General features: G+C 39.5%; 2 protein-coding genes across 2 annotated transcripts; one reads left to right on the top strand and one right to left on the bottom strand.

The window, feature by feature from the left end:
* Window positions 1-1,986: 1,986 nt before the first annotated feature.
* Window positions 1,987-2,974, bottom strand: chchd5 (coiled-coil-helix-coiled-coil-helix domain containing 5). Its single transcript, XM_083896418.1, has 4 exons — window positions 2,908-2,974; window positions 2,602-2,742; window positions 2,351-2,502; window positions 1,987-2,147 (listed from the first exon to the last, which is right to left on the bottom strand). Coding segments are annotated over exons 1-4 (309 nt in total). The 5' UTR covers window positions 2,910-2,974; the 3' UTR covers window positions 1,987-2,133.
* A 401-nt stretch (window positions 2,975-3,375) lies between these two features.
* On the top strand, window positions 3,376-11,419 carry atp13a1 (ATPase 13A1). Its single transcript, XM_083896013.1, has 25 exons — window positions 3,376-3,821; window positions 4,465-4,554; window positions 4,920-5,183; window positions 5,277-5,432; window positions 5,542-5,611; window positions 5,703-5,809; window positions 5,899-6,028; window positions 6,128-6,183; window positions 6,299-6,425; window positions 6,559-6,696; window positions 6,807-6,927; window positions 7,061-7,218; window positions 7,477-7,652; window positions 7,737-7,847; window positions 7,942-8,067; window positions 8,147-8,255; window positions 8,371-8,564; window positions 9,077-9,173; window positions 9,262-9,446; window positions 9,641-9,755; window positions 9,861-10,057; window positions 10,175-10,317; window positions 10,423-10,534; window positions 10,628-10,771; window positions 10,893-11,419. The coding sequence occupies exons 1-25, from the start codon at window positions 3,468-3,470 to the stop codon at window positions 11,001-11,003; spliced, it is 3,591 nt and encodes a 1,196-aa protein (XP_083752139.1). The 5' UTR covers window positions 3,376-3,467; the 3' UTR covers window positions 11,004-11,419.
* Window positions 11,420-17,393: the final 5,974 nt, after the last annotated feature.

Consider the following 17,393-nt stretch of genomic DNA (forward strand, 5'->3'; position numbering starts at 1 on the left):
TCCACCCTTCACCTCAGAGATGCAGCTAATGGAGTCAGTCCATCAACATGCCTGTGGGACCACTCACCCTGAAATAACTTACACCCAAACACACCTCTGAGCTTTTTTCACAGGCCAAGGCATTGTCATGATATCAATTTACAACTGATTTGCATTACGTTCCTGTCATTGTTTCTAGATAACAATCACATGCTGGAAAAACAGACACTGTAAATGTCCAAAAATGTTAAGGACCTCAATTCCTCTTGTTGTACTTTTGTGACGTTCATTGAAACACATTCTGTGGCACTTCCAACATAACTGACAACTCTTATTAAACATATTAATGTGTATATCATGAATTACAGATAAAAAAAAATTGGTTGTTGAAAGTGAAATCATCAATCAACTTCAATGTATTTAGTCTTTGCAGGTCTTATGAGCAGCTAAGGGTCTAATTTAAATTAGTATGTTGTATTCTTTTTTTTCTTGACAGGACTAGTGATTAATTATTGTACGAGAAAGACTGCAGCATATACAATATTGTATATGGATTGGCGTACAATTTTGCTCTCAGGTTAGTGTGTATGTTTATGTAACCTGAGCAAAAACTCAGGATACTGTGCTGGATGGGATTACAACTTAATTCGCCCAATGATTTTGAGAAGGCAGATTGTAACATGGAGGAAACTCTCAGTGTAAAATTATCATTTCAAACCAAGTTAGTTTTTGTTAATGCATGGTATAATATGGACCAAAAATCAAAAAAAAAAAAAAAAGAAGCATTTTTATTAGCTTTTAGGAAACACTACAGGGTCATTTGAAGAGCCTTATGCGGACACAGGGTTGTACAAGTAATTATTGCTTTAGCTTTCCCTTCAATTTTATCACCAAGAAGCAGTACAGCAAATAACCAATAGATATATAATACCTAAAAGTTAGGACACAGGATACATGATGATGTACTCCAAATGTAAATGTGAGTATGACTGTGTTACAGTTAATTGTTGTAGTCACTTTCTGTAACAATTTCTTTTCCAAACATTGCAAATTGTTGTTAGGTAGATATTTTGTACATTTTTTTTGTTTCTGTGATAATCAGCAAATATTTAAACTGTAGCATGATATCTGTGTGTCACAAAGTAGGTCTAAGGGAAACGCCTCCAAACAGGCTGAACAGAAAGAGTCGTGGATGCAACTCACCAAATGCAAAATAAAATAGGATTAGGGTCGTACCCATTTCATTTAAGTTCCCCGTGATTGGCTACAGTCTGTGGCACTCCTTCATGAAATTATGTTCGACTCTGGTCACGGAGTAATGGTATTTTTAAAGTGATATTTTTGTGAATGTAACTTATTTGTGTGGTACTAGGCGAGATCCTGTTTTACATTTTTTTTGTTCGGTGACTGCCAGGTGATGTGCTTTGAATGTAATATTGCCGTATCTTCAATACAATCTGCGGTTTCATCTTTGAAGTGCACTTGCCTTATTTGTCCTTAGTATGATAAATGAAGACGTGCTGATCACTTGCTCATCTGAACCAGGAGGTATTTATTACACTTGAAAAGAATGAATGTTTCTCCCCCCCTCCATGAGCCCCTTCAGCGCTTTAATAATTGAACCAGAAAAGGCCTGTTCTGTTCTGCTCAGTGGTCACAGGGCTCTTGACTCAACATCCTCCCTCTGTCTCTCTCACTAGTATTGTTGATTAAAAGGTGGACATCCTCCTCCTCCTTCATTCTTCACAGACTCCCTATGTTTCACTCATTGAGAGTTTGTGTGGGAGTGACAACATTCCAGCTTAATATTTGACTCTGATCCAGGCCTGGAGAGGATGAGGTTGGGAAGGACAGACATAAAAAACAACAGACGACCACGCCAGATGAGTAATGCAAGTGTGATGTCTATTTTAATTAACTAGCTCAATAAAATCAGAACAAACCAGATATCCTCACTTACAGGAAAGTATAAATGTTATTTTCACATTTACAGGAGAGGTAAAAGAGCACATAATATGTCCAACTCACAGTGTCTTGTTATTGCTGAAGACAAATGCACACACTGAATACACCCTAGACAAGTGGATCCAGTCCATCTGTGATGCTGCAGGCGCAGGTGCAATCTGATGGTAATGGAATGCTGGTGTCTCGATGCTACGATGGCTGAGCTAGATGTTGTAGAGAAAAATAATAATTTATTGTCAATTATCTACATACTACACCAAAACATGATTCAGTATTTGTCCCATTTGCTGACAGGGAGGGAGAAATAATCTGCTGGAAAATAGGGATCTCTTTTACTAATGCATTCAGAACTGTAATGTGAACTGAACATGTGAGATGTGCATGGTGATTTCCAGCAAGGACGTACCCACTCCACTGAGGTCCACGGTCTCTGCACAGCCAAGGAAGCGAGCCACGTGTGGTGAACAGGAGGCAGGTTTGTCTTGGTTTTCTCTCAGGCAACGCTCAAACTCCACAAACTCCTTGGAGCAGTCTTCTCTGATCTTCTGGATCACCGGACTGTCAAAAACAAAATATGGGAGTTAGAAGCCCTTTCACTTTGATATGAATGGATGTAAAGACATCAGAGCCACATGAGTGGTACTGTGTTCCCCTTACTGTGATGATGTGCACTGTGCAACTCTCATCTTCAGCTCATGACACGTTTGCTGCCATGTTGATGGGTTGGAAGCCACACATGACCCATATTCCTCCATTTCCTTATGGCAGTGCTTTGCCGTGATGTCCATAGCAGCCTGCCTGAATGGTGACATATGAGAGTAATGAATGACTAATTCCAAGAGATATATAACCATTAACGAAACGTATATGAGGGAGATGCAGCCTAATTGACTAAGTAATCGTCGGTATCTATTTATACGGTGAGACAATAAATACATACATTAAACATTCTTAAAATCTTACATGTTGCAGTTGTGGTCACAAACGAAGAGGCTAAACAATCAAGGTTACTACTTCAGCATGTGGAACCATGACTGTGTAGCCGGTACACCCGGTTTACACCCATAGCCGTCTGATTGGATGTAAACACACACAAAAGACACATTCTTTCATACTATTGGTCCAGGTTTGTGTCAATCTCAAGGTATGACTACGCCCTTTGTGATGACGACGACATTATTAAAGCGGTAAGCACCTCATTTCGTGATAAAAGTATTTTACTTTGACACCGTTTTTGACGTTTTGTCTAAGTAAACTCTAAAATAAATTGAAGTCATACGAATTTTGAACCAAATAAAACAATTCCAATGTGTGGAAGGTAATTAAGGTTGATTTCAGAGACACGACTCTTACGTGTCTTTACGCGTTTACGTATGCGGAAGCCCTGGTCCTAGTACGAGCAATCCAGGGAAACGGGCTTTGAAGGCTGGATCGAGCACCGTGTATAATTATATTTCTACCGTTTACAGCACGACAGGGTGGCGGTGGATGATAGCGGGGGGCAGTGGAGTCGATAAAGTACGATGAACGACGCCAGGAAAGATGGAAGTATAGCTGCAGATGGGATACGGGGACCCGGTGAGCTGCAAATGGCCCCCTCTGTGAACCACAGTCAGCATGACAGCGGCACCGGCGACGAGCTGGTGAGCTCGGTGACATTATACAGACGAAGGCCCCGGCTGCTACACGGCACCATCCTCCCGTTCCTGGCCGTTTTCTACCCGAGCTGGTTGTACGTGTGGTTAGGAGTGTATGGTGCTTCAGAGTATCCGGAGGCAGGCCTCCTGGCGCTAGCCGTTATCGGGATCGCGCACGTCCTCACAGCTCTTTCTGGTTATTGGTCCGTGCACGCGCATTGCTGGCTCACTTGTTCCAAGGTAAACATCAAGAAGAACACGGATAATAATGATGATAGGACACGTATTATTCCCTATTCCATATGGTATTAAGTCAAGGGTATTATTCAATTAAATATCCAGTGACTTCACTCTTAATTATTAATAATTATCCCGCACACAATCCATTAATTAAGAAACGTTTATTAATCAAGCATAATTTACTTGTGAAACATAAGAAATGTTATCAATGCACGTAAGACAGTGTGCAAGATTCTTTATTTGCTGTTTGAATCATTTTGTACCAGTCACACCAGCCTCTTTTATAACAGATGGGCGATATGTCCTCGTTTTCGAGTTTTAATTTTCACTGACCATAGAAATACCATAGTATTTCATAGAAGTTTCACAACATTAATAGTAAGGGGTCATGACTGTCCTGTTGTGCATGTTTTTAAGAGCCCTTCGGAACAGCACAACAGACTTTGTATTAATATAACCTGTTACTATTCTTGTGGGCAAATGTAAAAGTCAATGGGAACATGACTGGACAACAAGTTATCAAGCATACAGTATGTCAATCGTTCCACATTTGAAAGGGACAAAGCTGCAGGGGCACATGTTTATGCTAAAAATAACAGAGACATTTTTGTGACAGTGTGTGAATTTGTCACCTGACATACAGGAAGCAGACCCAAACAAGGCTACACTGGCGAAGGTCATACCCACCCCCAACAATGGCTCTGCTGAACTTGTAGCTCTACAGAGGGACCAGGTCAGTTTTCAAACATACTCTCTGGATGCTCTGGATGTTTTGGGAACATGTCTCCCATTCTTTGCCTAGCAAGCTTAAATTGTACCATTTTTTTAAATATTTGCTTTGTTGTTCATATTTGTGAAGGATTCATTATAGGGCATCAACAAAAACATCTATGTTATTGTTATCACTGGGGTTTAGACTTGACTAAAGCTATATTATTTTGATGCATTTCTCCTAAGTGGAAGTGGTTTGGGTTAGATTCATTATTGTGTAACAATGTGATTTGCCCAAAGTATAGAAAGCATCAATAGGTTTTCCGGTGTATGAAAATACAGTACTTGAATGAATTCTGTATTTAAGTTTTGTTTTTTGACCAACAGGATGACAATGGGCAGGGGGCCCTATCTTTGGAGTTTCAAAAGATTCGCTACATCTTTGACCACCAAGAAAAGAAACGCTTCCTTCCAATAGCATTTCCAGTCGATCACCCAATGGGCTACTTCCAGTCATGGCGTGGTTACCAGGAAGAGGCTGAACTCAGACTTGCTGAAAAGAACTTCGGCACCAACCATGCTGAGATGGTAGTACCAGATTTCCTGGAGCTCTTTAGGGAAAGGGCCACAGCTCCCTTTTTTGTTTTCCAGGTATGCGAAGGTGTGAATGTTTTTTTTTAAGTGCTGGAGCTGATAATGGCAACTTCATACATGTAAAGTTGTTTGTCCTGTGACATCCATCAGGTTTTCTGTGTTGGGCTATGGTGTCTGGATGAGTACTGGTACTACAGTGTTTTCACACTGTTCATGCTGGTGGCGTTCGAGGCCTCCCTGGTTCAACAACAAATGAGGAATATGTCCGAAATTCGACGCATGGGAAACAAGCCCTACATGATCCAGGTAGGTAGAAAAGAGATTACAAGGTGGTAACACGTTTGTTTCCAATTTATAATCTCTTCTTTGCTGTATTACATTGTTTTTTTCCCCATGTTTTCCTATTTTCTGCCAGGTATATCGCAACCGGAAGTGGAGACCTATTTCAAGTGATGAGCTTGTTCCTGGTGACATTGTCTCAATAGGTAAGTGTTCTGGCAGTGTTTCTATTTTCACTTAGAAAATTAGATTCACTGTGTTGATGTGTCTTTTATATCTGTGCTCTATCCTGCACAGGACGTTCACCCCTGGACAACTTGGTACCTTGTGATGTGCTGCTACTCAGGGGTCGCTGCATTGTGGATGAGGCCATGCTGACCGGAGAATCTGTGCCCCAGATGAAGGTTGGAGGCTAACTAATATTTTTTCTGATGTTATGGAATAGGATTATTGTGGGGCATCTTACTAATAGTTGATAACGTGGATTATACAGGAACCCATAGAGGACTTGGACCCAGAGCGAGTGCTGGACGTACAGACAGACTCTCGACTCCACATAATTTCTGGTGGGACTAAAGTGGTCCAACACAGCCCTCCTTTAAAGGCTAGTGCTGGACTCAAACGTAAGTGCTGTTTGCTACCAATCCCCTTGTTAATACAAATAGTCTGTCTTTTTCATTAAAACAAGATGTAAGCTCATAAATCCTTTCCTTTATGTGCAGCTGTAGACAATGGCTGTGTAGCCTATGTCTTAAGAACAGGATTCTACACTTCTCAGGTGAGAAAGTTGCTTTGTATGTCTACAAAAGTAAATTTTATTGCCATGCATTTTATGTTCCGTTTTGACAATATTAAGTCAGCTGTGCTGATGGTATTTGTAAACTTTCCTCCAGGGTAAACTATTGCGAACCATCCTCTTCGGTGTGAAGAGAGTGACAGCAAACAACCTGGAGACGTTCATCTTCATCCTCTTCCTTCTGGTTTTTGCCATTGCTGCAGCAGCTTATGTGTGGGTAGAAGGTGAGGTGCACAGAATCAACTTATGTCATTCTTATTGAACACAGGGATGATCACTTTCAAAGTGATAGCTAATTTGTCAAATGTAAGTGTGTAAGTCATATCTAAATATTATAATTTTTTTGTCACCCCTTAGGAACCAAGGATGCCAGCAGGAATCGCTACAAGCTGTTTCTGGAGTGCACACTAATCCTCACATCAGTGGTTCCACCAGAACTCCCCATAGAGCTTTCGCTGGCAGTTAACACATCTCTTATCGCTCTGGCCAAACTATGTAAGCTTGTTTATACTCCTGTCCTCTTTGTGTGTGTGTGGCACCTTGATATGCAGAGCTTGTAAGATCAGGGATTCATTCATGTCTTCTTTTTCTCTCCTCCTGCCTAGATGTATTCTGTACAGAGCCCTTCAGGATACCATTTGCAGGGAAGGTGGAGGTCTGCTGTTTTGACAAAACAGGAACACTGACCAGTGACAGTCTGGTCGTACGTGGAGTTGCAGGCCTAAGGTAAACTCTGCTCATCATTCTCAGCGTTTTATTCTAAACAATATAATTAGTGAAGGCAAAACACAAAGCCTGTTGTTCTTTTGTTTAAATTCATTTTAACACTTACTATAAAATGTGCTTGTGTTATTAACAGGGAAGGAAAGGAGGTGATGCCTGTGTCTGAGATCCCTGTTGAGACGCATCGGGTAGTGGCCACTTGTCACTCGCTGGTTACTCTGGATGATGGGCAGCTGGTCGGAGATCCACTGGAGAAAGCCATGCTGACCGCCGCTGACTGGACCCTCACTAAAGGTACAGGGATATGACCTTGACATAAGTGTGTGAGACAACATGTTTGGATGCTCATCTTTTCATTAGGCTCCATATAATCATATCAAATCTGTAATTTACATTAGTAGTAGTTTAGTTTGGAATACAAAACCACAACTATTTCTTTTCTTGATTCTTTTTTGTTTTAAAGTAACCAGGTCATTTCAAAATATTTATCTTTATCTAATGCAAAGTAATCTTTCCATTTTCTGTCTCCTTAACTTTTGCTTCTTTGACCAGATGAAAAGGTTTTCCCCCGAGGCATCAAAACCCAGGGCCTTAAGATCCACCAGCGTTTCCACTTTGCCAGCGCTCTAAAGAGGATGTCAGTTCTGGCATCTTATGAGAAAATGGGCTCCATTGACCTCTGCTACATCTCTGCTGTCAAAGGAGCTCCAGAGACACTAAGAGGAATGGTACGTACACCATCTACATAATGTGCTGGGTTTTTTGCCTGATCAATAGGATCTTCTGGTGTTCTAATTTGGTTGTGTTTGTAGTTTGCAGTATGTCCAGCGGGTTATGACAAGGTCCACAGGGAAATGTCTCGGGAAGGGGCCAGAGTGCTGGCCTTGGGATATAAAGAGATAGGACATCTCAGTCATCAGCAGGTTGTAATTGAATTTTACTTGAAAATGTAATGTTTTGTGATGTCTGTGAGTAACAAATACATTTTAACTGAGCTGGATATTTTATGTCTAATAGGTTCGTGAGATAAATCGTGATGCACTCGAGTGCAACCTCCATTTTGCTGGGTTCATGGTTGTGTCCTGCCCCCTCAAGAGTGATAGCAAGGCAGTCATCAAAGAGATCCAGGAGGCGTCTCATCATGTAAACAAGCTAACAACACACAAGTCTGGAAGTCTATGCAAATAGAAAGGTTTTAAGAAATTGCTTCTTTTGCTTTAAGGTGGTGATGATCACAGGTGACAACCCTCTAACAGCGTGCCATGTAGCAAGAGAGCTTCACTTCATTCAAAAAGAGCACACGCTGATATTACAACCAAACCCCGATCACAGTAAGACAAGTTGCCAGCAAACAAACCAAAGTCAACATTGTACCTGAAAGAAAACATTGTTTTTTCTGACCAAGGACACTGACAAAATGCTGAAAATTATTATTTTGTTTTACAGGCGAGTGGCAATGGGAATCCATCGATGGCAGCGTGCATGTACCAGTGCCCCCTCCCTCCATTTCTTCATTCGTGCATCAGTATGACTTGTGTGTAACAGGAGAGGGGCTGGCTAGACTGAGCTGTGACCCACGGCTATTCCACACTCTCTTGCCTCACATAGTAGTTTTTGCCCGTGTCAGTCCAAAACAGAAAGTAAGTCCTACAGCAGCAGCTCTGTATTGTTCAAATCTAGTAGAAATGCTCCACTATAGGGAACGGGCCACTCTCTATAACAGAGCTGCAAATGAAAAACTTGACACAGATGTTGCTTATCTGGGTCACATTTAGTGTGTGATGGTTGAATTTCATGCAGTGACCTTGAACAGGCTTAACATGTACCATACTGTGTGACAGTCCTTTATGTTGAAGTTTATGAAACACAGGTCTAATCGAGTTAACGACAACATTTTCTTTGGTCCATCGCAAACATCAATAGCTGATTTTAGATTTGTTTTTGCTGATGGTAGATGGTAGACTTAGTAGTAGTCTATAATGCAAATAAGGCATGTATTTTAACTATATGAACCACCAATAGTATTCCACTGCTGTTGAGAGAGAGTTGGGGAAAGCTAGAAAAATGTCCACCTGAATACAAATAATTGAAGTTGGTCTATGTATCATTGTAAATTACTTAAAGGGTGTGATGGTTGTCTGTTGTGTCATAGGAGTTTGTGATCACCAGTCTAAAGGGGCTTGGTTATGTGACACTGATGTGTGGTGATGGTACAAATGATGTTGGAGCTCTCAAACACGCCCATGTCGGTAAGTTTTATCAACCACAGAGACTCGCAGCCTTTTTGTTTTATGACTCCCAACATTTAGCAGTAATGTTTATTTTGTTTTCTCTCAGGTGTTGCTCTTTTGGCCAACGCTCCAGAGCGCATGCCCGAAAAAAGGAGACGGTGGAGAGAGAAGGATGTGCCTCCCATAGAATCCAGACCTATACCACCTGTCACCTCAGGAGGAAAACTGAGCTCCAGGGCAGCCAGGCAGAGGGTGATGGCACAGAGAGAAGAGCAGCTTGCAGCACAAAAGGTATACATCATCCGTTTACTCCCTGATTTTTCAGGGAATGATTACCAGTAACGACCGTTGTTTTCCTCCATCATGTCATAGCTTACACTGAAAGCATCCTAGCCCTTTTCTAGCTCAGGAAAAAATGTGTTTCTTTCTTTGATCACAAGAGTTGTAGTGCACTGGTGTAAATGTCATGCTTTGTCTTGTTATAGGAGAGAATCAGTCAAGTCTTACGGGAAATGGAAGAGGATCAGGTCCAAGTAGTGAAGCTGGGTGATGCCTCAATCGCAGCGCCTTTCACTTCCAAGCTGTCATCCATACAATGCAGTGAGTAACACATGTTTCTTAGCTTTGAGATGTTAATACACGGTAATTGGCAAAGGTTCAAACAAGTCACTCTCCACTTCTGAAACCTGTCACTTTTTTCCCCAGTCTGCCATGTAATAAAGCAAGGCCGCTGCACTCTCGTGACAACACTCCAGATGTTTAAAATTCTGGCTCTCAATGCTCTCGTACTGGCCTACAGCCAGTCTGTACTGTACCTTGAGGGGGTCAAGTTTAGTGATTTCCAGGCAACCCTGCAAGGCCTACTGTTAGCTGGATGCTTCCTCTTCATTTCTAGATCAAAGGTGAGAATTATTGTCTACTTTGAATGTTCTCTTTGAAAGATGATTTTCACAGTTTTCTTCCAAAATGACCTGTGATGGAAACTAACTTGAGAGTCTTTTTTCCTCTTGTGTACACAGCCACTAAAAACATTGTCACGGGAGCGGCCGTTGCCAAACATCTTCAATCTTTATACGGTGCTAACTGTGCTACTGCAGTTTGCGGTTCACTTTTGTAGTCTGGTGTATCTTTACAGAGAGGCTCAAAGCAGAAGTCCACCCAGGTAAATCACAGTCGAGTGAGAGAATGAGAGAGGAAATGGCTACATTATAAAATCAACACTTGACTACATTTTAATAACAATTCTCTTGTGCTGTTTCTCTTGCAGAGAGGCGCAGTTTGCAGATCTGTACAAAGAATTTGAACCCAGTCTAATTAACAGCACTGTGTATATAATGTCCATGGCCATGCAAATGGCTACCTTTGCCATTAACTACAAGGTGCTCATTCATAATCCAATTATGCAATTAGTTATCCCTTCATTAATTTTACTGTAATAGATTTACAACATATGTTGTTGTTGTGTCTGGCAGGGTCACCCTTTCATGGAGTCTCTCACTGAGAATCGACCACTACTATGGAGTATAGCTCTGTCGGGTTTAGCAATTGTGGGTCTTCTGTCTGGTTCCTCACCAGAATTCAATGAACAGTTTGCCCTTGTTGATATTCCAACGGAGGTAAGCATGTGTTATTTCAACTGTACTGTTTTGTCATATACACTTGATAATAATCAGTCAAATGGAGTAAAAAAAATGAAATGGCCATTGAAGTAACCACCCTCCTTGTACTTCCTTGCAGTTCAAAATGATCATTGCCCAGGTCCTGGTTGTAGACTTTGTTGCGGCTCTTCTGGTGGACCGTGTCCTGCAGTTCCTGTTGGGCAAAGGAGCTCTCAGGCTGCCTTCTTGAATTCAGTGCCAACAGCCACTGCTGCCCTTACCAACCAAACTGTAAAGGGAGAGAATACTTTGGATGAAGAGGACAATTAAAGCTGTTGTGACACAAACATAACACTTGAGACGGTCATGGCAAGCGGTTCTGTGCTCTCTGTGTATCCCTTCCTTTATTCCACTCCACCATTCTGTTACCATCCGAGTTCCTGTGTTTAGATTCCGTTTTCTTCAGAACTCCTCAGTTGTTCTATATTTCTCTCTTTCTCTTCATCTGTCCTTTCCCCGCTGCTACAAAAGGCCATGAAGACAGCAGTATTGCGTGGAGTGTGAGACTGTGTGCCAGCCAGAGTGAAACACAGGCACACTAATGGGCATTCTCTGAGAGAATTGCAGAAGTGTTTTTGATTTTTCTTTTTTGACCCTTTATTTTGTAAAAAGTGAAAAACATCTCTAACAGACTTATAAATACTTACAGATACAAATGATGATGTCTGTCAAGTGTTTTTTCAAGTAAAAATTGACACTAGGAATTGGCACAAGGAAAGGATGCACATTTCCAATCCAGCAGGTCCTGAACTGTTTTGGACCCAAAAAAAAGGTAAGGAATGATGTGTTTCTGATGAGCGATAAGAACAACATCCCTCTATTGAAACCTTTATATGACATGGGACACGTTGCATGGGCCAAGACAAAATGTAGGTTACTCTGCATCAGTTAACTCTTTATTTACTTAGAAACAGGTTTTACCCAATAAACATTCTAAACTCAAGAAATCAATTATAAACAGCTTTTTTTAAATCACTTGCATAAACTTACACAGGCCTTTGTTTGATAAACAAGATCAGCTTGAACTAATGGCCATTCCAGATAAAAATGCACTCCCTTGTGTTTCAGTACAATAAGAAGCACTATGGAGCAGATGTAGGGCACTGTAATACAAAATGTGAATAATTCTATTTATTTGTGATATTGATATGAAGTTAAGAGGATGTCAAACTTAATTCATAATGACCTAATTGTTCAGGTTATTTGTCAGAATACTATGATATCTCTCAGTGGTAACTACCTCGACTTTTTCATTTCTATTAGACTTTTTAACTGCATAATGCTTTTCTTATAGTTTTTATGCTGTATTGACATAAGTAAATGACCAAATCCACGAAGTAAATGCACTACGAGTGTTTTAATGTAACATTGTTGGGAAAATACACAAAAGGAGAGCACTGTATCATGAACTTTATAGAGTTAAATTTCCTACACACGTGTGCTCGATATCAAAAACCTAAACCAGTGTAAAAACTTAATAGGGGTTGGTGTTGAACTTAAAACAAGTCAGTCAAGACTCTTGATTTGTATTTTATTGCCACCTGAGACCATTTGATCTCCTTGAGAATGAGTTAAAAATCATAACCAAAAAATACTCAAAGGCATGATATTCTGGTCTTTAACATTAGTTTAGTTTTTAGTTTATTTCACACATAAACAACATATTAACTTCCTATACTGTGTAATTAAAAAAATGATTTGTGGAGTTTTATACATGACCTCTTTTCATTGTGAAGAGTTTTACCATCAACAGCTCGATGAATATCCTCTGCAAGTGTCCTGTTATGATCATGATCACACTACAATTCCCATGATTCTTAGCTCAACTGAGGGGTTTGGCTTGTTGGGCGCGCGCTGTGAAGTAAACTATTTGAAAGGAAAAATGGCGGAAAAACATTCGGAAGCTGGACAAGACGGGTTTGTATCTCATTTTATTCTGAAATGTGCCGTGTATCGAGATAAGTAAAACGTTTTTTGTTCAATTGGTTTGTCCGTTTGAGTTATGGCTTGAGCAAATTGTTGTTGTGGTGCACACCTAATAACATAAACGAGTCGGCTGAACGCCTTTTCTCTGTGTATTATATTCTGTTCATATGACGTGCGTTTGTACTTTCACATTTCTTCCAGTTTCGGGTCTATCGTCGTTGCTGGAAATCCCAATGAAGTAAGAATTTTGTCATTTAATCTAAACTAGCTTGCTACCGAATGATATCAGTCACATACGGTGCTTAACAAATGTATTAGACCACCGCCTAATGTAAGGTTTATGTCACAGCTGCACTAAATTAACAACATTATATTGATCAAAATATGTTTTGTAATGGCTAATACACCAGTATGTCGAAGCTCTAAACCGAAATGATACTTTTAATGATAAGATATAATTATTATTGTTATCCATGCATTTTCAAATGTACTGTTTTACAAAAAAGGCAGAAAACATAGTAAAGCACATATTATTTCTTGATTAAATCTCAAATTATAGTTATTTATTTGCATTCCTGAACAAGCCCAGTGAGCCGGGCTCAAATTTGGGTACAATAAGGTGAATTCAGTTTGTTATTTGCAAAATAAATAATAAAACATTTAGTTTTAAACACGTTTTTGAAATATTTTTAAAATATGTATGTTTTTTCGTTTATATGACAGGTGGTCTAAAAAATATGTTAATTTGTTATCCACAAGCTAATCCTGCCACAGATGTTTATTGGCACTTGGTTTGTTATTCTGTTTCTGACTATAGGTGAACTCGGTGACACAGACATCGAAAAGATGCTCCACAAGCCCCAACACCAGCCTCAGCATAGCACCTCCACACAAATCTCCTCGTATGGAGCCACTATCGCCCAGCAAAGACACAGCCGATGCAGAGGAAGCACACCCAGACGCAGAGAAACAACAAATACAGATAGAAAACGCAGAGGAGCTTTCCAGTGCACCTGACAGCCCGAGTGCACGGAGGAAATCCTGGAGGAGAGCCACCTTAACCCGACGCTCTTTACCTGCACTGCCCAACCCTTATCAGGGTGAGATGCCTGTCTCTGCTGCCCTTTGCAGTCGCTCAGAATTGTTGTTGGGTGTTAATGTTCTTGCAATATTAATATGAGTGTATGTGTTTACTGTAGTTTTATGCAGGGGCATAAGTACATCCTTGTCACAGCAAGAGAGGCTCGAGAAATTGATGGAGGCTTCTATGATGGTGAGTGTGGAGAAAGAATAATTGAAAATAGTCATCACAAAGTTCACGAAAAATCAAAAATGTATTAATTAGTAATCATAGGTTTCTTTATGTTGAACTGCATTTACCAAATGCATACATGCATCCAATATGATAGTGAATGTAAGCATAAATAAAAACAAAATGAACAGAGATATAAACCCTAAAGCTTAGATCTTTAACATTAGTAGTGGGGATGCACGATATTGGACTTGTTGCTCATATCTGATGTGCCGATATATCAGGGGTGCTTAGGTGATTACTGATTTTCCCTGTGACCAACCACAGAGGTCATTCAGTCTCTCGTAAATTTACATAATTTTGCAACGGATGAAGAGGCACAGTTCTCTTCTTTATAAAAATCAGAGAGATAGCAACCTATTTAGCCTACTGTTTTGGTCATTAGTCATAGTGGGTGATCTTGGTGTGATTCTCTGTAACTGATAATACATATTAAAGCCAATGTTGGGCGATGCCAATAATGCTGTTACTTATTATACATATTTATTGTTTTAACGTGTTATTTCTTCTATACAGCACTTAGGTCATTGAAAACTGCTTTTACATGTGCTTTATAAATAAAAATGACCTACTATATATCCCTAATTAGAAGTGGAAGTATGTCTAGAATGATCGAAACTCAGTTTAAGTGCAGCATTATGCAAAAATATAAAAGGGAACATGGTTGGTGTTAAAGCTGGAACTTTGTGGCTTAAATTTGGCGTTATGATACTAATTGTACATTGTAATGGCAACACCATCCATGTTTATATTAATTTTTGTTTTTTTCATGGCAAATATTTTGACATGTCACAGGACATGTCATTTATTTGAAGTGAACAGAGCTACTAATATAATCACTAATACCTGTGCTTTGCTTACCAAATTGTCAAAATGTTGAAGGTTGCTTTTAGTCTTGCTTTCTCTACATTATTCTCTTGTCCACAGGGACAGAGGTTCTGTGACAGCAAATCAATTTACGATAAAAAGGAAAACACTGCATAAAATAGCATTTACTTGATAGCATTCACCTGATGCTGTGTCTTTACAACAATGACCAAACAGGAACCGATAGGGTCACCAAAGTGTGTCTGTTGCTCTTCTTCTGCTTTGTTTTTTTTTCTTGCAATGTTATTTAAGTGTTGTATGTAGTGAAAATGTAATTCGGACATTTAGAGACATGGATCATATTTGTATGGTTAAGTTTTTTCAGAAAGTCTAATCGCAGCTGCTTTGTCTCCAGCTGGCAGTTGAAAGAACTCAAAATTCGCTCCAGTCTGTGCCCAACACCTCACTGGAGTGTTTTCAAAGACAAGGTTAGCGCTTGCACAGTTTATTTGCTACCTCACATGTTCCAACAACATTATAAGGAATCTCATGTTTAAGATTTTCTTTTGTGTGTCCTGTCTTCTATGGTACAGTTGAGCACATCAAGAAAGAGTGGGGTTATTTGACCAAAAGCATGCACAGTGAAGCTCAGGCCCATCCATTCACTACTGTAGCCAGGTATTCTAGATTTTTTTTTTCACCAATTTGCATCAAGTATATTAAAAATAATCTGAATTGGTTTTGTCTACTGACATTTTACACTGCATTTAAGCCTGTTATTTTCTGTTAGTGCTTGTGATCCCACAGTGCAAAGAGCCATGGAAAAAGTCCAGAAAACCATCAACAGGCATGTTGTTCTTAATATAATTACTACAATATGTTCATATAAAATAAATATCCACATGTGCTTTCACCTATCACACAAAGTTCTGTTTTTTTTATGCTGACCTGTGTTGTGTTTTAGGCTTAAGGCTGAAAGTGAATCTTGGGAGGCACTGTTGAACAAACACCGCGATAAGGCAGCGGAATTAAAAAGGTGGACATATGTTGTAAAGAGAGGGAAATTTGTGGCAATGATGTTTTCAGTGTGTCTGTATTGGCTTTGCTGTTCGGTGTCAGTATATATTTTTTTTCTTAATTTGTTTCAGGAAAATGGATCAAGGCCAGGAGAGCGGTGTTTCTTTAGATGCTACATGTGTGTCCCAGTCTTCACAGTCTCTTGTCATCCAGAGCAAACCTGATTACCACGTTCTCCTCTGTAGACAACAGCCCAAGCTTCAAACAATAGCAATGATTGTACGTTTGAAATTTTATTTTGCTCAAAAAAAACACACACACATCTATCAATACTAGGAATAATATGGCTATCGTCTGTGAGGTTTTGAATAGTATGTTGTATACCACCTTGTAAACTACTAAAGCTGGCATGAAATAAGGCTACATAGGTTCATATTACAAATTAAATGTGAGATAATACAACTACAATATGCAATGTGTATACTCTGTATTTGCTGTATCTTCACTGCTGCAATGTGTACAGTGCTCCAAAAGCCCTGAAAGTACTATGTATGTGTTGTGTATAAGTAGAAATTTCTTCCCACAAGAATCCTTTAAATCCAGTAGTTTAAATGTGAAACTTTGACATTGTGTATTTACATGCTAAGTTGAGGTTTAGCAATAAATATTACTAGCTATGGAAGTGTAACCTTTCATGTTGCTTTAGAAAATACCATTAACATTTGTATTGGAATTATGGCGATGTGCTTTGTGATGTAAATTTCCATTTTCTTTTAAATCTTTAGATGGACACTCGGTGTAAGATGGTGAGAGAACTTCTGTCTATCAAGGAGCAGTCACATATATTGGTGAAGGAGACTAGTAGCCGATTGGGTAATGATTTTATTCGTCTTTTCTGTGAAATTTTATTTGTACTTTCATAAATTCAACATAAAATTTGGTTGTTTTCTACCAGCGGTGGAGGCAGGATTCCAGGATCTCTCATCTGACCCCATCAGGAGCCTAATGGCAGCACCTTTGCCCTCTGCAATCATATAATTACTGTGGCAGGAGGCCGTCACAAGCTGTCAGTTCAGCGGACTATGAATTGCACATTATACAAGTATATGATAATGCATATGTAGTTTTGCTGTTATGTGGAAGATTAACTTAATTTTATGCCCAGTTTTATCATTTTTTTTCTTTTTTATATTTCATAAAAATGCATGTGTAAAAAGTAAACTCACATTTCCTCTGTATATAAATCATCTATTGCAACAATAATAGTCAGCAATAGAATTACTGCAAGTAGTCCATAGGCTTGACCAGCAGGTGGCAGTGGTTACTTTTATAAGTCTATGACAGGTTTGGTTTATGACTTTGTTGTTGTTTTTTAACTTACCTGACATAAGCACATTTGTACCTGATAAATGATTAGGACTTGGGCAGTAGCCAAATATTTTTTGCAGGCCAACATCCTGCAAAATAAAAATATTGGTATTTTTAAATCATAAAATAAAGACTGGAATAAATGTGTGC

This window comes from Microchirus variegatus, assembly GCF_963457635.1.
Source record: "Microchirus variegatus genome assembly, chromosome: 10".
Taxonomy (NCBI): domain Eukaryota; kingdom Metazoa; phylum Chordata; class Actinopteri; order Pleuronectiformes; family Soleidae; genus Microchirus; species Microchirus variegatus.